The 22166-nt window shown below is 35.2% G+C and overlaps 1 protein-coding gene across 1 annotated transcript; it reads right to left on the bottom strand.

The window, feature by feature from the left end:
- Positions 1-3096: 3096 nt before the first annotated feature.
- Positions 3097-4233, bottom strand: LOC122596980. The gene has a single exon (XM_043769622.1). The coding sequence runs from the start codon at positions 4231-4233 to the stop codon at positions 3097-3099; it is 1137 nt and encodes a 378-aa protein (XP_043625557.1).
- Positions 4234-22166: the final 17933 nt, after the last annotated feature.

The raw sequence follows: 22166 nt of genomic DNA, 5'->3' as shown, positions 1-22166 counted from the left end.
CGAACTTAACCACACAAATAACAAACATTCTTCTACTTAAATACCACATAATTATCCACATAAATATATAACAATTAGCACCATAATTAATGACATAAAATATGTGTCACTTAACGGTAGGTCAACATTGACTAACGGTCAAAATTAACGGAAATAGAATAAAAAGTTCGGGATGTTACAATTACCTCTTCCTTCAAAAGATTCTGTCCCCAGAATCAAATAAGAGAAAAAAAAAAAAAAAAAAAAAAAAAAAAAAAAAAAAAAAAAAAAAAAAGGTAAGGGTAGCGAGTCTTCGCAACATATCTTTATCGTATGCACAATTGCTACTATCAACTATCTACTCCGCATATTATATAGTAATACTTCACAAATATTTAAACTTAAATTTATAGGTCACAATGGAGTATTATATTCTCATTAATTGATAAATCTTATTATATTTTTGCCCACTACATGAATAATTGCAATAATACTAAACGGTCTTCATAGAAAATGACCACCACTAATTTTCTTCTCATGGGATAATATCATACAGTCTTTATAAACTAATCATAAAATATATACTAATTATAATAAAACATGTTATCATTCATGTTGTCTTTCTCCGTTTGTCTTACACAGGTTTGCTAGAAACTTTGGTTTTGCCTTTACAAAAATATTTGAATCAACATGATCACATGTACATGTAGTTTGAGTATCATTAGCCATAACACTATTGATTGTACCTTTTAGTTACACTAGAGCTAACATATTTCAAAACACAAAGTATCCTTTCGTTATCACTAATGGCGGGTTTTAACTATATATTTCGACTCAGTATAGTCCTAAAATCTAGAAAGCACACCATAACATGTACCAATATAAGCATAACAACTTGAGTCAAGATATACCTCACACCTAAAAGGATTGTACCCGAACTCTATTTACTAAACTTGTCAAGGATACTAAAAACTACCTGATCAACCAATGATTGTGACGGAAACCTAGAAAATAACTTCCTAATTGAAGCTTGACCCATTGTCCCCCACGTTTCTTTGTGTTCTCTCAGCTTAATTTTTGTATGGCCGGTAAAACAATGAAGACCCCAATAATTTTGACACCAGTCGTTTATTATATATATATATTTAATTATTTGCATTCTTTAACCTTTCTTATTTGACACATTCAGTAATTGGGTTATGTTTACTGGGTTGTCAAGTATTGACCAAGAGTTTGTCTAAAAATCTTAAATGTAATTTATTTTTAGTTGTATAAAAGCTTGATGACACTTAATCCATAGATGAAGGTCAAACACATTATACATATATCACATAAATATTTCATTGTACGTTAAATGTTAAACCAATGACACCAATACATGCTTTTTGTTTATAATAGTTTTACTTATCCATTTGACTATTCCATTATAGCTTTTTGTTTATAATGGAATTCAACACCCCGTTACGTTTATCACAACAAATCCAACCACCAGGAATATAACATCATCTTTAATCACCGTCATCTCAACCAAAAAAAATGCCTTATTTCTTATATTAAATAAACTTAATTATTTAACCAATAAAATTAATAAGCCTAGTAAAAACAATAAACAAACACTTGACCACATAATGAATGGATATAATCCGATAACTAGAACCACATTGTATTTTTGCATGAGAATTATTACCAAAAATATCATTTTATGTAGCTTATTGTCTCCTGTTGAGTTACAATAGATCACTAGACTCAATTATCTCAAAACGAAATTATATCTTATACCCCTTTGAAATCACTCAAAATTAAATAGATATTTTGCTAGACAAAGCCATGACAAAGGACTCAACCAAAATGCAAACTCACCTAGCGGTAACTCTACCAACCTGACAATAATCCATAAATTTCTTTTCAAGAAAAGCTAGGAAAGTTTATGATATTGTCTTCGTTACCTATAAAAACGTTTTGGTTTGTAGCCACCTAAGAAAGCAAAAGGCAAACCCAACCTTGGATCTAATATTACCTTGTTAACTTCTAGCGAAACAATTGCAAACAATAAGTCTCCTTTTGTGCAAGCAAAACTGTTAGAAATATTATTTCTAGTAGTTGATTTGTATTTAGTCATATTTTGTACTTGTTTGTAATTTTCATAAGTATGGAAGGGGGTCTAATGTAAATTGCTTAGTATTATAACCTTTTTCACATTCAAGTAATCTAATCTTTCAATTACACACATTCTTTCTCTCTCAACACTTACACACACACAACCTCCATTAACACACACTGAAACACACACTTATGCTCAATTATCATCATTACATTTGGTATCAGAGCTAACTCAGTCAATCTGAATGATCCAGAATCAAAACTCTTCGATTCAAGCAAGTCGACCATTGAATCTATTAAACTGGGCCGCTTCTTCCCCCTCCGCAGGAAGACTTCCTTCTTTCCCTTGCCTGGCTGGACCCCATCATCTCCACCCCGTAGGAACTACGAGATTACCCCAAGGACGCCTTCGGCATCCAGGGGTCACGGACCGACCATAGAACCCTGTTCAATAAGTGGAACGCATTAGCTGTCCACTCTCAGGTTGGGCACCTCCGGTCGGATGAATGGAGGACCGACCGACCCGGGTTTTCACGAGCGTTGGCGGGTTCTGGAGTGCCTGTCAAGGGCGCTAGCGCATACCCTGGGGTGATCATCACCACCTGCACCTCTGAAGCTGAATTTGTTCTTAATTTTGATGTTTTTGAGCTGTTCATACATATATACATTTGCCGAGAATACTGTGCAATCAATTACAGCATAATCAGTGTGTTTTTCTTCAAAATTTGTTCACCGATCGTCTAGGATTTTGATAATAATCATTCTGTATCAAAATTAGAGTTCAATTCCATCAGAAGATTCGATTTCATCTAAGCTCAACAAAAGCATAGATCAGTGGGTTTGAATTCTGTTTGGTTTTTGATATTACTTTGTTTCAGGATTTGTTCACACTTGTATTCTGAACAAATTGGTACAAATTTGAAGCTTTAATTCTCAAAAATGGAGAAGAAAATGGAGATTTTCAGTGAGCTCTGCATTTAAGTGTTGTTCTGGACGAAGAAGACGACTGCAAATCGACTATTTTGTCATTGAATAGGATGTACTGCAAAATTTGGCTTCTTTTGCATTCCTTTTTGCGGCTGAAAAGGATGTACCGCAAACTTCCGATCCACCTGAAATATAATTGATAATTCTAGCATTAGTTGGAAGTGATTTGGGCCTCGATGGTTGTTGTTGAACCTGCTTGCCCAAATCCTTAACGTCGATATCTTGAGCCTTCTTTTTACCGAATAACTCTATCAGATATCCTTTGCTGAGGAGTATCCCAACTTCTCTCCCGAAAGCAAAACATTCTTCAGTAGTATGCCCAAAATCTTCATGATAGGCACACCATCTTGACTTGTCTTTGTTTCCGTCACTCTTAGGATTCTTGGGAGGCCATCTAACTTTGTCCCCAAGATTCTTCATTGCTGCTACAATTCCTGCAACATCAACAGGGAAACAATAATTTGATAAGTCAGGATATTGATAACTTCCGGATCTTTCAAGCGTATTCTGTTGCACAGCTCTTGTATATGGCTTGTTTCTTGGTCGGAATACAGGAGTTTCCGTTTTTCTGTTTGGACGATCATATGTTGATGGAGTCTCCATCCTTTTCCTCAGCATTTCGTCTTCTTCCAATCTGATGAATCTCAAAGCACGATTTCTCGCTTCGTCGAGTGACCTGCAAGGTGTCATAACAAGATCATGATAATATAAAGACTCTTTGCTTAATCCCATCTTCAGGGCTTGAACTGCAGTATTCATGTCTAATTTTGGAATCTGCAGAGATTCTCTCGTAAATATGTTAAGAAATTCTTTCAAAGATTCGTTATCCCATTGAGTGACTTGATAAAGATCACTCGTTATCTTTTCAAAAAGTCTACTACAAGAAAATTGTAAATTAAATTGATTAACTAAATGTGCAAAAGAAGTAATGGATCTGTTTGATAAATTTAATAACCATTTCAGGGCTGCTCCTGATAATGTAGCCCCAGAGCCTTTGCACAGGCATGCTTCCATCGGAATCAAAACTGTCTCCATTCTTTCCAGATATTGGGCCACATGCTCTTCTGGGTCAGTGGTTCCATCATATGTTTTCATATGAGGCGCTGAGACTTTCTTCGGAATTTCCACGTTAGCAATAGCCAGTATAAACCTGGAAATTTTGTACATTTGCGGATCGGCTGAAAGTATCCCGGAACTGTCGAAATCAGATCCTTAATTTTTTGCAACTCCCTCGCTAAATACGCATTCACCACATTGTCCTGCATACCATTAGCATTATTCTCATAACTATGAGAGGAATTATTCAAACCTGGATTTATCGTAGAAGACGGAGGAGTTTGTTCATTATTATTATTGTTGATATTATTATTGGAATTATTTCCGCCGTAAAAGAAGGAAGCAGATCCAGCTTTTGCAGGAGGAGTGGAAAATAAATGACCCAATGATTAAGACGCCGACGCTCCTTGAGTATTGGTCCCTCCAAAGTTAACACTCCTATTAATTGCGGGTGAATTCTCTGGAGCCTCTAGGTCGTGAATTCTGACTTCTTGACTTATAGATCGTTGGCTCCCGCTTCCTATCATTCTAGATTCTAAAATATCGAATCTAGCAAGATTTTCTGATGCTGTTGCTAATTGTTCCTGCAAACCTTTAATCATGGAAGCAACATCTGGGTTAGCGTCAGTTTTGCCACAATTAGTTCTTACCAGTGATCTTGCAAATGGATCTACATAGGGTTCTGGTTCCTTAGGCATCGGGCCAAGTGGATCATGTCCAGCAGATGAACCATCAATAGCTTTTCCAGTGTTCCTGTTATTATTACTTTTTGGAGGTTTGATTAAATTTTTCAAAGTTGTAGATCCAAAAACAGCAGAAGAAGCATTTTGGGAGGTCGACATTCTTAGCAAATTAATTTGATAAAAATCCTTGAAATTAAGATTAAGAGAATGCGATTATATTTCAAAAAACACCTTTTTGCTCCACGGTGGGCGCCAAATTGTTTCGGTCAAAAATTGCCTAAGATAATTTTAGAAGGGATTTTGGATTAATAATCAACCGAAGATTTGTAAGTGGGGTTTGGTGTTCAAGGATCTTCAAATAAAAAGAAAAATTTTCTTATCAAAAATAAATAAACTAAGAGTTTGTACTAAAAACGAGTTTGAGAAGATCTTTGAGATCGAAATACTTTGATTAAATAAGAAAACAGTTGAAGATAATATAAAATAGAATAAAATAACGTAAAAGCTTAATGAAATTGCAAATAAAAGTAAAGACACCAGAATTTTGTTGACGAAGAAAAACTCTTGATCTAGTTAAGTGATCTTAGGTAAAAAAACCCCGGGAGGATGCAATCGACCCTTCCTATGTTCTTTTATTACTTTTGTTGATTACAATAGAATGGATGTGTAAGTGATTTGATCGAAGTTATGAAAATAAAGCAGTGAGTAAGTGTGTGTGAATACAGGTGTGAGTATTGAATGCTAAGTGCCTAGACTTCGATCAATCACTCGATATTTATAATGTAAAAAGCTAACTAACTATCCGAAATATACGGGATCTTCCGCGTCTTGTTTAATCAACGTGTTGAAGTGGAAAATAGACGTTGAGTCTTCTTTGACACGTTTATTCTTCCATTCTGTTCTGATATTCAAGGGATTGCATATTGACTCTCTTGTGAAGTCCGTTGCATAAGTGTTGATACATTTTTGACCGTTAGCCATTTCCTAAATATCGTGCATTTAAATTGTAGAATCCAGGATCCTACAAAACATCAAGATATTATCATGTACAATAGAAAATTATGTTAGTGATATAATTGTTCAGGATCATAGTTATAGAAAATCTGACCCTAAACAGTAGTCAAGTGGGATTATACCAAGTGGACTCATATGAGTGTTTTGAGCAAAATGGGCCAAATGTACATGTTGAAGTCAAGTGGGTTAAACTTTGTGTGTTTTACAATAAGTTGATTTGTGTGTTTATGCATAGTCGGATAAAAATGTGCGTTTCTTCTTTTGGGCCTCATATGCGCTTTCTGGTAGAATGGACCGACATGCGTGTTTTAGTGGATATTAGGGTTTGTGTGTTTGTTTGAGTATAAATAGAAGAGGAACACGCATCGGGTCATTATCAAAAATATATGCGTGTTTTATCTTTCTCTTGAAAAATACTCTCTATTTGCGCGCTCCTCTAGACCGAGTACTATTCATCTTCTTCGATTCATTACACCCGATCGTTACGTGTTTTTGTTACTAAAAATACTTCCATTAACATTTTTTTTAACAAAGGTATATGATTAACAAGATTTCTAAGTCCAGTTTTCGAGTTCAAATATCAAGATTTAGGATTTTTATTTTGGTTCATAAAATCTCTAAAAGGACTTGATTCACGAAATGGATGAAGAAACTGAGCATTAGGACTTATAAATCGGGAACATAGGATTCTATTAGTTCCAATTTTACAAGTTTTGTTGTTCAAAATCTCTAGATGAAATTTATAGTTTGAAGTTTCTAGATATGCATGTTCTTGGTGAACATGCGTGTTCTTGATGAATTTTACTTGTTCTCATAGCCAAATCCTTTCAAATTAGATTTCCTAGTATTTGCGTGTTTGTGATGACGTCATCACAAGAAACACGCATTTGACCAAGTCAACGCCCTTTGCGAGTTCTTGTTGCCAAACATACCCATTTGCGTGTTTGTCACCATTTGCGTGTTGTGGCTCCATATGCGTGTTTCATGACTTAGAAAAATTTTTAATTTGAAGTTTTTTTTTAGTAAAATATGAAACATGACTCGCATTGACTAGTCAAACCTGACACCATATGTGTGTATTGTCACCATATGTGTGTGTATAAGGTTTTTGTCGATTCTAGGACTTATAAATTTTTCAAATTGGGAAAATTTTTAGTTAGTCAAATTAGAAAGGACATGTGCCTTATGTTGTCGGTTATTAAAACTTAATCATGTTTTTAAAAGATTTTGAGAAAAGTGGTCTCACTTCTTGTAACAAACTACATAAGTTTTAATTTCAACATGTTGATTTGATAAAACTTATAATATTGTAGTGAAAGATGCAAACAAATGGTTTCTATTTCACGGGAAATAAAATAGGTCTATCATTCGACATATTTGTCATTGTATAAAATGTATAATCACTTTCAGAGTCGATGAAACTAAGAGTTTCAAGGGCTTAGAAAGTAATTAAGGACTTTAAACCTTGACAGTGCCTGTCAATAATTAAAATGGATAACACTTTTAGAGCCGATGAAACAAAGAGTTTCAGGGGTTAGAAAATGTTTAAGAGTTTTAATTTTGACATTGTATGTCGATAGTTAAGGCGGATAACATTCTCAGAACCGATAGAACTAAGAGTTCTAGGGGCTTAGAAAATGTTTAAGAGCCTTAAGGATTGACATTTTTCGTCGATTGTTAAAGTTAATAGCATTTCTAGAGCCGATGAAATATAGTGTTTCAGGGGCTTAAGAATTGATCAAGAACTTTAAAGTTCGACTTCATTTGTTGTTGCTAATTGTTTGTTTGGTTGTTGTTTGTATTCTTGTGCAGATAGCTGAGAGACACTTTCACAGAAATCACAACTACTTGATTGACCTGGATGTGAATCAAGCAAATACTGGGAGATTTACAAGGATTCTTGAGTTCTTGTAGCAGTCAAGAGTCAGACATATTCTCACAGCTGACCCAGTTATCTATCTGACTTTCTTAAGTCAATTCTGGGCATCTACAAGATTATTACCAGGTGTTGTCCCAAGTATTGAAGCGAGGGTGAATAATCAGACCTTCCAGTTCACTGCCTCTGACTTGATTGATATTCTTGACTTGGGAACTGAAGACCAAGAGGGAGGAGTGAATGGTCCAACCACATATCCCCAAGCACTTAGATTGGGAGCTTTCAGAAGAATGGGGTATGTTGGTTCTGCCAATTAGAACACTTTCAAGAAGAACTATTTGATGGGCAGGTGGAAATTCTTTTCACATGTGATTCTTGTTGCTTTGAGCAATAAGAAGTCGGGCTATGACTCTCTGAATGTCGAGACCCAATCACAAGTGATATCTTTGGTGCTGAACAAGCCTTATAGCTTTTCTCGCTATATCTTTAACGAGATTTACAGACAAATAAGGGCAAGGGATATTGAGAGATTTTTGATGTATCCTAGATTTGTGATGCTGATCATTAATGCTCGACTACCCAATCTTGTTCCGGAGGGTCCTACTGATTCGGTAACCATTATGCCTAATCGCATCTTTAGCAATAGTTATAGGCATCGTGGAAACTTGGTTCCACAAGCTCTACCGAGGGACAGAGAACATTTTAGTCCACTTATCAATCCCGCTTATGTTGCTCCTGAACATAATGGATTTACACATGAGGACTCTGATGTTGAAGGTGATTTTGCTGCCGCTCCACAGTCGATGCCTCAACAACCTCCTATTGCACTAGCCATACAACAACAACAACAACAATAACAGCAACCAGAACAACTACCTCAAGCTGTAGAAGAGGCTCCTCAAGCATTGTTGATCTAGTAAGAGGCTACACAAGCAATTCATGTGATCGTGTAAAACTTTAATTGATTCATGTTTTGATGCGGAAGTAAGATATTCAACAATGGTGGAATGTGTGTGTTAGTGTGTGTTCTTGAGAGAGAAAGATGTGTGTGTGTAATGATCTGATTTCATTCAATACGTAAAATGTGTGGGAAATGAGTTATCAGATTACAAGGAAAGAAGGTTTTAGGGGTATTTATACTCTAAGGAAACTTACAAAAGCTCCCCCTCAACCTTACAATAAGTACATAAACATACATTATTTTTAACTACAACTAAGCACTATTTATATTTCTAACATTCTCCCCCTTTGGTTGTGAGCTTGGTTGTCCATCATCTCTTCCTTTGATGTCTTCTCCTCATGCTTGCTCTCCTTTGCTTGTTCTTTCTCTTCTTATAACTTTGAGCAGCAGTTAATGTTGTAGGCTTGTCAATCTTTGAACTCCAGAAGGCTCTTTTCTTATAACTATTCTAAGTGTCTTTCCAATACTTCTTTGGAATGAAATGCCAGTTATCACCTTCAGGACGTTCATCTGGCAATCGAATGTTGTCTTGGAAATTCATTGGTGGAATGTTATGAGGACCATGTTTGTGACTAGGATTCCAAAGAACCCATGAGCCTGTCTCAGTATGTCTTACTCCTTGAGCCTTGGGAGTCCTTTCAACAACAAGATCTCTTATTCTTTGACGCATCTCAAGAACATCTTTGATACGTCTTATATGATTTCCTCTCTGAGACCTAATGTGATCATCTTCTTCATCATCAGAATCTTCATTCAATGCACTTAAAATGGACATGCAATAGTTCAAAGTACCATCAGAGTACTTGGGAAAATCTGAAGCACGAATGAAGATCTTTCTCTTTAAACGGTTAATGAAGACAAACCCATCCAAGTCTTCAATCACATCTCCAATTTGAAACGAATCTAGCTCATAACCTCCAGCTCTTTGATTTGGTTTTGTGAGGTTAATCCTGCTAGTTCTTCTTTCTAAGCCGATCTGAAAGTCATTGAATTCATAAAATCTGATTAAGGCTTGAATGTGGCTTTTCAATGCTTCATAGGCTTGAAGTTGATCAGGAATCTTGATAATTAGATATGCATATTGATTGTAGAGGAACAGGATGTCTGAGATCTTCAAGTGTTGGAAAGATTCTTCTTGAACAACATACATACAACCATCTGCTCTGCGAACTTTGAATCGAACAAGTCTCATGTTGTGAGCTACCAAGGGAACAAACAACTCTACCACTCTTGTGATTGGTCTTTCAAACTGCCTATACCACCATTCTTCTCTCACAGAAATTACAGCATTCATCAACTCCATGTACGCATCTCTTCGATCTTTATGTCTGAACAAAAAGAATGCTCTCAAACGATTCTGTTAGAAATTCAAAAGTAGTGATACATTGTAATTTAAGTTATGGACTTACTTGTTGTTAAGTCATGCGTTGATGATTTCTAAGGTTGAGGGGCTAATTGTGATTATTAACATAGTTGGTTTATTTAGACTATAAATAGCCCTCAATTCCTTAGAAATCATAACTTTTGAACAACACTCAACACTTAACACCTGAATAACACACTCTTGATCAAAAATCTCTCTCAAAACATACACAAACACCAAGAACACACACACTTACCAAACGCCATTGTTGATGTGAATTCAAATGATAAAATCGTGTTACTACATGTGGTATCAGAGCAAACATCATTTTGATCACGATCCATAACTGAATTCAATCACAAATCATCACACATTCACCTTTAGTTCTGTTTTCATCCTGTTTCTGTTCGTTTTTTTTTCTCACTGAAAATTCAATAATAACCTCTCAAATCACATAAAATCACAAATGTTTGTTCACCGATCGATTTCTCATAGTTAATAACATAATCCTCTCAAGTTTCGTTTTCTAATTCGATCTGGATCAAAAGTTCAGATTTTGAGTTTTTGGCGCTAAAATTTGGGATTTGATTCTGTTGTGTTATAAGCTAAATTGTGTTAATCAGATCGTTGCTGAGGTGAAAACAAACTATTTGCAAGTGGTTTCATGTTCCAATTCTCAGAAAATCAAAAGATATTGAAGTTTTAAAAATCGTCAATGGAGTTGTTCATACTCAGAGGTTGAAGACGACTGTGTGAAGCTAAAGGATCTCATTTAGATCGTTTTAGTTTTTCTTTCCTTGGTACATACATTTCAGTGGTGTGGCTTGTAAAACGATTCAAATTTGATCGTTTTGACAATTGTGGTTGTGGTGAGAATAGTTGATTGTGGCTAACTGATCCTTTGGATTGGTTTTGGTCAATTCAATTTCTTGAAAATACTCAAGTTGTTGAAAAATCCTGAAAAGAAACCAAAACGATCTCTTTTAGATCGTTTCAGTTTTCTTTGAAACCAGAATGATCTCTTTTAGATCGTTTCAAGTTTTACTTGAACATTCTCTGGTTTGAGTAATTCGTGAATAGTTGTGTTTGGGAATCATAATACTCTTGGGTAACTGATCTTCGTGATTGGTTTTGCTCAATTCATTTCATTCCAATTCATACCAAAACACTGCCCAAATCATTTCAGAATACTTAGAATTTTTCTTCAAATTCTAAAGATCGTTTCAATTTTAAATCGTTTCACTCCTAGTTCAATTTAGATCGTTTCAAGTTAGATCGTTTCATTTCTACATTTAGATCATTTCAATTTAAATCGTTTCATTCCTACAAATTTAGATCGTTTCATCATCACTTCTTCTAAATCGTTTCTTTCACTTTCTTAAAACGATTCCATTCAGATCGTTTCATTTCATTCCAAATTAGATCGTTTCAATTTCTTCTTCAAAAATCAATTCAATTCTCAATTCAAATCAATTTCAAATGACTACTCGTGAAGCATTGTCTCTAGGTACTGATACAAGACCTCCAGTTCTTTATCGTGGTAATTATGGACTTTGGAAGAAAAGGTTCATGGATTATGTGGAACGTCAGACTAATGGTCACATGCTTAAGGCTTCAATCATAAATGGACTTGCTATGCATCGTCATCCTACTACCGGTGCTATTTTGACTCCTGATCTTTTGAATGCCGAACAAAGAGATCGTACTGCTGCTGACAACAGAGCTAGATCATGCTTATATCAAGCACTTCCTGATGAGATTTATGGCTCAGTTGATTCTTATGACACAGCAAAGGAGATTTGGGATGAAGTTGCCAGACAAATGGAAGGTTCTGATGTAACCTCAACAATTCGACTGACAAATGTCTTAACTGAGTTTGACAATTTTCAGAAATCACCAAATGAATCTCTTGAGTCTGTGTACTACATATTTTGCAATGTGATCAATGAACTGAGAAAGAACAAGGTCAAGAAAGATGAGATTGAGCTGAACATCAAATTTATCAAAGCACTTGGTCCCGAATGGGAAGATTATGGGACTCAAATCAAACAACATCAAGATCTGACCAAATTCACCATTCATACTCTTATGAATCTTTCAAGTTGAATGAGCCACGAGTTCTAAGCAAATATTCACTCAACAAAGTGCCAAAAGATGTATCTACTGATCCTTTGGCATTGGTTGTTGAACGAAAGGTTTCTGAGGCTCTTAAAAGACAAATGACTCTTGTTTCTTCGTCTGATGAGGAGGGAGAAGATTACTTGGCTCCAAGAGATAGTGTTCCTGATGAATTCTACCAAGCTCTTGCCGCTGTGACTAAGCATTTCAAGAAAAAATATTTCAAAGCAAGGCCAACTAACAACAATCTTCGAACTTCATCAACAAGTGCATTTCCAAAGAAGGAACAATATCATCACAAGAGTTTTGAACAAGGTGAAACAACTGGTTCCAAGAAAGGAGATAAGAAAGCAGAAACTGAGAAACAAATCATGGAGAAAGAAAAGACATCTGACAAAAAGTGTTACAACTGTGGAATTTCTGGTCATTTTGTTGTGGATTGCAAGCTGCCTCGCAAGAAGAATTATGAATACTACAAGCAGAAGATGCTCCTGGCAAAGCAAGTTGAAGCCGGTCAAGCCTTGATTGCTGAAGATGACAAGTGGCTTTTACTAACTGATGATGAAGATGAAGATCTGTCTGCCAATGTATGTTTCATGGCAAGGTTGAGCAAAGACAAAGTGTTGGAAGCTGACAACACTGACGAGGAATATCCCAATGATGAGGTAAATCTCGACTCTACTTTTTCATCAATTAAGGATAAAGAGTCTTGTAGAATTGCCTTATCAAACTTGACGAATCATTACACTTCTTTAGCCAACAAAAACAAGAAATTGAAAAATAGCATTTTATTTTCAAAAAGGGAGTACACAAAACTTCTTGAAGAAAATTCTAAACTACTTGTTGAGTATGATGCTATGAAACAAGAATTTCAAAACTATAAAGAACAAATGTTGGTTAAAGAATGTGAAATGAATGCGTCTCCTGACTCTAAGTTATTGGAAAAGTGTCATAAGTTAAAAAGACCATTATTGATCTTGAAAAAGCCAATCAAAATCTTGAAGTTCAAAAGACCAATGAATGGCTTCGTGCAAATGCAAGACAAATGGATGTTGATATTCTGAATAAGAAGCTTCAAGAAGCTATACCAAAAACAATTGAACTTGAAAGAAAGGTTTCTGATTTAAATCATAACTGTTTTTTAAAAGGCATTGAGATTGAAAATCTTGAAAGACAAATTGAGGAACATAAAAAGAATATACTTTTCTATCAAGAAAAGTTGTACAAAGTTGAACAAAACCCTCTTTTGGATTTCACTGCCTATTTCAATAAGTCAAAGATTGATAAATCAGAACTTCTTCTTGGGTTGGAATTTGAGAATATCACTCCATTGCAAAAATCCAAAGACAAGATCGAACCCTTGTATGATGAAAAGTTTTTGAGACTTGGTATGGTTCAACAATTCATTCGTCCATTGGATGACGAATTTGAGACTGATGAAGTTGAGAAAATTCAAAACAATAAATTTTTGGTTAATTATGATGCCATCAAAACTTCTTATGAAACGAAAAAGTCATCAATTTTTGAATTAGAAGAGATTGCGTCAAATTTTCAAAACCAAGAATCTGTCGTTTCCCCACCTAAACCAACTAAATTGTATGTTCCATCCACATTTTTGGAAAAACAAATAGAAGGTTTACAACAAAAGGTGGAATCGCAACAAAAACTTATTAATAATCTACAGTCTCAAAGTCCGAATTCAAAGAATGAATCAGTTGTTGTTGATATCAAGAAAGTTTGTGTGAATGTTTCTACCCAAACTGATTTCAGTCTTTTAGTAGACCATTCCACTCAGACTAATTGTGTTTCATCTATTGTTTCCTCCACCCAAAACTTGACTGATTCTTTTGAGTGTTCATGTCAAAATGCTGCTACTGTAATAGCCGATGATTATGTGCAATCTGATTTATCTTATAACGAACTTGCGCATAGTTTAGTTTTCATATGGTACTACTTTAGGTTTTTCACTTGTAACTTTCCTGAAGAGTTAGGTGTTCACCCTAAGCTTTGTGCTAGTATAGGTGTTGATACTTCTACTCAATTTTCTTGTGAAACCAAAGATGTATCAGTTCAAGTTGATTTTATTCCTGAGACAACCAATAGTGTGAAGTTGGAAAACAAAACTCCTGATTTTTCAAAATTCTCTCTGGTTTCACCATTCACCAAAAATGATTTTGATAAATTCATGGAGGGAGAATATGTTTTTGATTCTGAAACTGAGAAAAAGATTGAATCTACCAAAATCAAAGTTGAATCAAAAGAGGAATTTCCAAAATCGTTTTTCAAAGCTCCAACTTCATATTATTCAAAGAAACGGGTTATTTCCAAACTCATCAAGACTGAACCAAAGACTGTCACCAAACCAAGAATCAATAAGTTAAAAACAAAGTGTCCTACCCCGGAAAAGCATGTTAAAACCAAACAAGTTGAGACCAATCCCAAAATCAAATACAACAAAGTGAAACTTCTGGAAATCAATTCAAATGTTTCTTCGTCTAGCTCTCATTCTAGTTCAATTTCTAAAGTATCTAGGTCTAGCTCTGTTTTGCTAACTAGGGATACTAAAAATGGTGCAACTAGATATAGGGATAGATATGGCTGGTTTTCTCACGATAAACCTAAGAAATAAGAAGTTTCTGCACCTTCAAAAGAGTATAAAAAGATAAAAGTGCTTCAAAACTCTCGTTCTAATCTTCTTAGTGCCAATCCAACAGGTGGAAAGAGCTTGATTAGTGAGTCTAAATGGGTAGCTAAGTCATTAGTACCTAAGATCAATAAAGTTGAGAAAAAGAAGAAAAGGCAAAGGAGAAAAGCGGGTAGTAAGAAGAAGCTTGTTTATGATGTTTCAAACAATTTATCTTTTAAGTCATCTTTGAAAACAAATGTTAATGATGCCAAGGCAATGCCTTGTGATGGTGTAAACAATGTTAATTCTCGATTTTATTTGTATGGTTTGAATGGTGGTAGACATGTTATTTTTTATTCGTGTGTTAATATTCGTTTGCTTAATCCAAATGTGCTTGTTGATAATGTGCTTGTTAACAACTATGTTGATTCGAAGGCATGTTTGTATGCATCTCCTAAGTTATACCCACTGCCTGTGTTAACTAACCACAAAGGACCTGTCTTTAAGTGGGTACCTAAAGTTGGTTAAATTTTTGATTGTAGGAAATAACCATCTGTGTATGGATACTCGATTCCGGGTGTTCAAAATACATGACTGGCAATAAATCATTGCTCAAGAATTTTGTTGAAAGATTCATGGGAACTGTTCGTTTCTGAAACAACAATTTCGCTCCAATTCTAGGTTATGGAGATATTGAAAGAAACGGAATTGTCATTAAGAAAGTTCATTATGTTGAAGGTCTGAGTCATAACTTGTTCAGTGTTGGACAGTTCTGTGACAACAACCTTCAAGTTCTTTTTCGACAATCTCTGTGCAAAGTCCAAACTCTAGATGGAATTGATATCCTACTTCGAAGAATTCTTGGTTGTGGCATAGAAGGCTGTCTCACTTGAATTATCAAACCATCAATGCTTTAGTCAACAAGCAACTTGTTATAGGCTTGCCTGACTATAAATATGAAAGTGAGCATGTCTGTCCTTCTTGTGCAGTTGGGAAGATCAAGAGAACTTCTCATAAACCAAAGAAAATTCCACACACTTTGGCACCTCTTCATTTGCTTCACATGGATCTTTGTCGGCCTATGAAAGTACAAAGCAGAAACGGGAAGATATATATCTTGGTTATCGTTGATGATTATTCAAGATACACTTGGGTCAAGTTTCTTGCTTCAAAAGATGAAACAACTCAAATTTTGATCGATTTCATCACTTCTACTCAAGTGAATCTTCAACTTCCAGTCCGTTATATCCGTTCAGATAACGGTACTGAGTTTAAAAATGCCATCTTCAATGAATTTTGCAAATCAAAAGGCATTACTCACCAATTCTCTGTTGTTCGTACCCCGCAACAAAATGGTGTCATTGAAAGGAGAAACCGTACGCTGGTGGAAGCAGCAAGAACAATGCTTGCTTATTCCAAATAACCATCAAACATGTGGGCTGAAGCTGTTGACACTGCCTGTCACACTCAAAATCGGTCTATCATCAATCAGCGTCATGAGAAGACTCCTTATGAGGTTATTAACAAACGCAAACCCAACATCAATTACTTCCATATTTTTGGGTGTGTCTGTTATACCTTGAATGATCGGGAAAATGTTGGAAAGTTTGAAAGGAAAGGTGACGAAGGTTACTTTGTTGGTTACTCAAAGACATCGATTGCATATCGCATCTTCAATCGTCGAACAAACACGATTCAAGAAACCATGAATGTTTGGTTTGACGAGATGTCTGGCATGATATTTGAACAAAAAAGTTTGCTACCAACAATTAGTGAACCAAGTGCTTCCTCAAGGACGTCTACCTTAGCTTCAAAGTTCAAGAAATATACAACTCCAACAAGTGAAGAGCTAGATATTCTTTTCGAAGAATTCTACAACTCAAAACCGATTCAAGAAAAGGAACCTCAAGTCATCAATGAACCAATTCCGAACAATGACCCTATTCAAACAAATGAATCAGTTCCTGACAACAATCATGAATCATCTTCAAATTCTGCAGAGCAAGAAGAATCACCTTCAAGAGATATTTATTCTCAAAAGAATGTTCAAGAACAACCTTCTCAAATCACCCAAACAACAAATCCATCAAATACTCCAAATGTGTATGTACCACTGGATTTTGATCATCCAAACTTTGAGGAAGGAGTCCTTCCAAGCTATGATTCCATTTCTCAACAGAACTCTGGATTTAATGATGATAATGTTGACATTCATCAACAAGATCCTTTTCCTCATGACAACAAGTGGTCACGTATGCGCAAAGATCATCCTACAGAACAGATCATCGGAGATCCACAAGCTGGTGTTCCACCCGTACTACAGTCAATGAGTGTCTTGTTGCACTTTCACTAAGTAACATCGAACCCAAAACTGTCTCTGAAGCTCTTTGTGATCCAAAGTGGGTTAAAGCAATGCAAGAAGAATTAGCACAGTTTGAGAGACTGAAAGTATGGAGATTGGTTCCAAATCCAAGGAAAGAAGAACCAATTCGCACTAAGTGGATTTTCAAGAACAAGAAGGATGAAAATGGAGTTGTAGTAAGGAACAAAGCTAGATTGGTTGCAAAAGGGTTACTGCCAACAACCTGGTGTGGATTTTGACGAAACATTCGCTCCTGTTGCAATAATGGAGGCCATTCGTATATTCTTAGCTTCTGCCGCATTCGGAAACTTCACTGTGTTTCAAATGAATGTGAAGACAGCATTCTTGAATGGAGTACTCAAAGAAAAAGTTTACGTGGAGCAACCTGAAGGTTTTATTGATCCTAAAAGGCCAAACCATGTCTACAGGTTAGACAAAGCTCTCTATGGTTTAAAGCAGGCACCCCGAGCATGGTATGATTCCTTATCTACTTTCTTACTCAAATGAGGCTTTACCAAAGGTACTATTGATCCTACCCTATTTATTCGTAAGCAAGGTAAACATGTTTTACTTGTCCAAATATATGTTGATGACATTATTTTTGGGTCAACCAGTCAAACTTTTTGCCGAAATTTTTCATCTCTAATGGTCAATCATTTTGAAATGAGCATGATTGGGGAAATGAATTACTTTTTGGGATTACAAATCAAACAATTACCAACTGGTATCTTTATATCACAAGGTAAGTACATAAAGGATATGTTGAAAAAGTTTGATATGACTACATGTTCTTCAATTTCAACCCCAATGGCTGCTCGTACAAATATTAATGCTGATAAAAATGGGAAACCATTTGACCAAAAGAGGTATAGAAGCATGATTGGTTCATTGTTGTATCTTACAGCATCTTGCCCAGATATAATGTTTGCAACATGTATGTGTGCTAGGTATCAAGCCGCTCCGACTAATTTACATTACCAAGCTGTGAAACGAATTTTTCGTTTTCTGAAGGGTACACCCAATCTTGGTCTCTGGTATCCAAGGGATACTGGATTCAATTTAACTGCCTATTCAGATGCAGATCATGCAGGTTGTAAGCTTGATCGCAAGAGCACATCTGGTACTTTACAATTCTTAGGGGATAAGATTGTAAGTTGGTCATCCAAGAAGCAAAATTGTGTATCACTGTCAACAGCGGAAGCTGAATATGTGGCTGCTGCTAATTGCTGTGCTTAAGTATTATGGATGAAAACACAACTTACCGATTATGGTCTCAAAGTGCCATTGCAATTGCTGTCAACTCAGTCAACCACTCACGCTCAAAGCACATTGATGTGAGATATCATTTTCTCAAAGATCATGTTGAGAAAGGTGACATCGAACTCTACTTCGTGGGAACTGATTACCAACTCGCTGATTTGTTCACAAAACCACTGGACGAAAAGAGGTTTAATTTCTTAATCTCTAAACTTGGTATGCTAAATCTTGATCCGATTCACTTTACCATGGAAGGAATTCTTGATTCATTTTTCAAAAATCATAAAAAGTTGAAAAACAAAAATCAAATACAAAAATAAAAATTTTGAAAAATAACAAAAAGATTTTTTTCTTTTCATTTATTTCAAAATGGCTTACGTATATTCTGTATGCAACCCGTTCTTCATTAAACTATTTATTTTAAAGTAGCTTACATATGCTATGTATGTAACCCGTACTTAAATGATGTATTTATTACTTCATGGCTTATGCACACTCAGTGTATAACCCGTGCTTATTTGTGTTATTTATTTCAAAAATAGTTTGCATATACTCTATATGCAACCTGGTTTTAAAAAGAAAAATTATTTATGTTTCAAAATTGGAATTAATTCAAGTTATTATACATATAAATTGATATAAGATAACGCGAAATTGAACGCCTTTGTGTACTTCCAAGTGGTCTTATATGAATGTATATGTGTAATATAAGATGTTGATTGCAATTTTGTTACACCTGTTTCAAAAAACTCTTAATTTTTGATATGAGAAGCAAAGGATTGAACGCCTTTGTGTACTCCTGAGTTGTCTCATCTTGAACAATTGATTGAGTTCACTTTTCATAAAACTTGTTTTGATTTCACACAAATCATTTTTGCTCCACTTTTTCTATCAAAATCTTTTTGATCTATATTTGCATAGATTAAGGGGGAGTTTGTGATTTCAAATATCTTTCAAACTTCAAATGTGTTGTTTAAATATTTTTTTTTCACATTTGATGAATTTTTTTTCAAACGAAGTTCGGTGTTTAGTTTGCACATGAGCGACTAGGTTTTTCTCAAAAATATACTCCATGAATTTCATCATCGCCGATGAGTTCTAACCCCGGAGTATTCACTTCTTTCATTAGAAAGTGAGGGTATTGTTGAGTGATGATGAATTTGTGCAACTAAGTTGGAGGGAGTAAAGTCGAAAAGTGAGAGGTTATGGTGATAATGTTGTGAGAAAAGGGTTAAAAGAATTGATACCCTTCCCTAAAATTCTCAAATCGCCGGGTAAAACACATTTCTATCGGATGTCATTTGTTGATATCTCGATATTGAAGAAGCCTTCATGGACCCAATGAAGCGATGCACATCTTTACCTAACCACTCGCTTGTTTTACTTCTCACGGAGATTTTCTCATTTCTATTGACTCTTCATTTAGAAGACGTTAATATTGAAAAAGGGTGACACTCTGCTCCACTCCCCGACCTCATTTGATCACTTTGTGTCTAGAGCTCTCATAATTGATCATTAATTTGATCGTTATTCATTCTTTAGGACACATTTGCGTCATATCTTTGTGATATACATGCTTATCTTTGTGATATAGCTGGAACATTTGTAGTGATATCTTACATGATATTTCACGATGATCAAATGGAAATCCTACCATTGCTAACATCATTTCCAGCTTTGAACGTAGGTCTCATAATTGCATATTTGTAATTATTGAGATTAACAAGAAGTCTATTGTGACCTTGGATTTTTCCTAAAAGTCTTTAAGGATAGTAGAACATGGTTATCGAACGCTTAAGTGACACTGACCATGGTTTACATTCTTTGAAGCAATCTTGAGGTTGGAAAGCCAAAAGACCAAACTATGTTAGAGGTTTGCTTTGTGCATTTCTCGATGATACATAGGAAATCCGATAAATGATATACATTTCTTTTGGTCATTTCATTAATCCTTTCGATTTTTGAATGCAAACGGATCGTTCTTATCCGGTTTTTTTTCTCATCACCCCAACACAGAAAACACCAACACCATAATAAAATGTTTATCCCAGCAACTTCAATCTTAAATTTTAGTCACCCATAGGAACAATTGGGTTGGTTTATTTGGTTAGATTGATGTTTTGATGGTTGATAATTCTCCATGTGCATAATGTCTAGATTTTAGTCATGATTATTTCTTTTGACATTCGAATCAATCAATGTTTGCATAATGACATTGGTTCCCAACTTTTTCATTATGAGGGGGAGAAAATAGTATGATTGATAATTGATTAGGAGAAGAAATTAGAATGATTGATAAGGACAAGGAGAAAAGTTTGTGTTTGGTTGTTTCAATTGCTTTCCGAGATACTATCATTCAGCTTCTTGTTGGAAGTTTTCAAGTTTATTTGGAGTTCTTTTATCTCAAATTTAGACTGTGATTACTCATGAATTGAGGAGGAGCATGATTACTTCATAAGAGACTTTTCAAATCCTCATTCAAATGTTTAATCTCAAAAGTGATTAAGATAATGTGACAAAGATCAAAGCTCCAAAGGACAAAAGATTGAAGATTCAAGACAAAGAAGAAAAGCTTCAAAAAGAGTCTTCATCAAATTTAAAGATCTTCAAGTCATACAACAACACCTTACCAAAAGCTACATTGCACATATCAAGGGGGAGAGTACATATTTCTGAAAATTCATTCCAAGACTTCAAAGAAAAGACTTCAAGATTCGAAGATTGAAGAATTCAAGACAAATTCATATCTTCCGCATTTCAAAAGACAACTCTGATCTGTGATTCAACAATCCTCGAAGATTTAATACACACACACTCATCATTCCCTGTTCACAAAGAACATTGAGAATCGACAAATGATTTAACATCAAGAAGTCCAAGACCAATACTGAATCAAGTTCTCCAAAGACAATGAGAAAGCTTTGAAGGCTTGTTTCAACTCACCAATTGTCTTCATCACCGGGCTCATCAAATTCGTTCCTACAAGACAAAACAACACGTACTTCAGACCTTACAATATATCACTAAGAGGGAGAATGTTAGAAATTCAAAAGTAGTGATATATTGTAATTTAAGTTATGGACTTACTTGTTGTTAAGTCATGAGTTGATGATTCCTAAGGTTGAGGGGCTAATTGTGATTATTAGCATAGTTGGTTTGTTTAGACTATAAATAGCTCTCAATTCCTTAGAAATCATAACTTTTGAACAACACTCAACACTTAACACCTGAATAACACACTCTTGATCAAAATTCTCTCTCAAAACACACACAAACACCAAGAACACACACACTTACCAAATGCCATTGTTGATGTGAATTTAAATGATAAAATCGTGTTACTACAGATTCAATGTCATGTTTAATCTTTCATCTGGCGTGCAATAAATCTAGAAAGCTCTTTCTTCAAGATATCTTGCTTTGCATACTATCTCTTAAGGTTTGGTACTTAGATCCAAGATCTGCTCATAGTTTTCAGCGAAATAACCTTCATTGATCTGCCAAATTCTACTTCTTGAAATTCTTGGATGTCTGACTCCTTGTGCAAGCTCGCTCGGAGTCTCAAGATTTTCTGGGTTTTTTAGATGATAGACATTCTCTTTAAAGATGTCTTTCCCATATGTTTCTTGCTGAGATTGTTCACTTGTTGGAGCATTATCAGGATCATCAGAATCAGACTCATCATCTTCAGGTTGAAATGGATCATGATCACTTGACTTGTCAGAACTTGAAGTTGTGGAATAATAGTGTGAAATATGTCTGACAAGTGGAGGTAGATCATCTG

The sequence above is a fragment of the Erigeron canadensis genome, chromosome 4 (assembly GCF_010389155.1).
Source record: "Erigeron canadensis isolate Cc75 chromosome 4, C_canadensis_v1, whole genome shotgun sequence".
In the NCBI taxonomy this organism is placed as follows: domain Eukaryota; kingdom Viridiplantae; phylum Streptophyta; class Magnoliopsida; order Asterales; family Asteraceae; genus Erigeron; species Erigeron canadensis.
The sequence above is the reverse complement of the archived record's forward strand: the minus strand, read 5'-3'. Positions and strand labels throughout refer to the sequence as shown.

What these genes read in the sequence shown, in the direction of transcription:
- LOC122596980 (XM_043769622.1), bottom strand. Translation starts at nt 4,233, where the DNA reads ATGTACAAAATTTCCAGGTTTATACTGGCTATTGCTAACGTGGAAATT.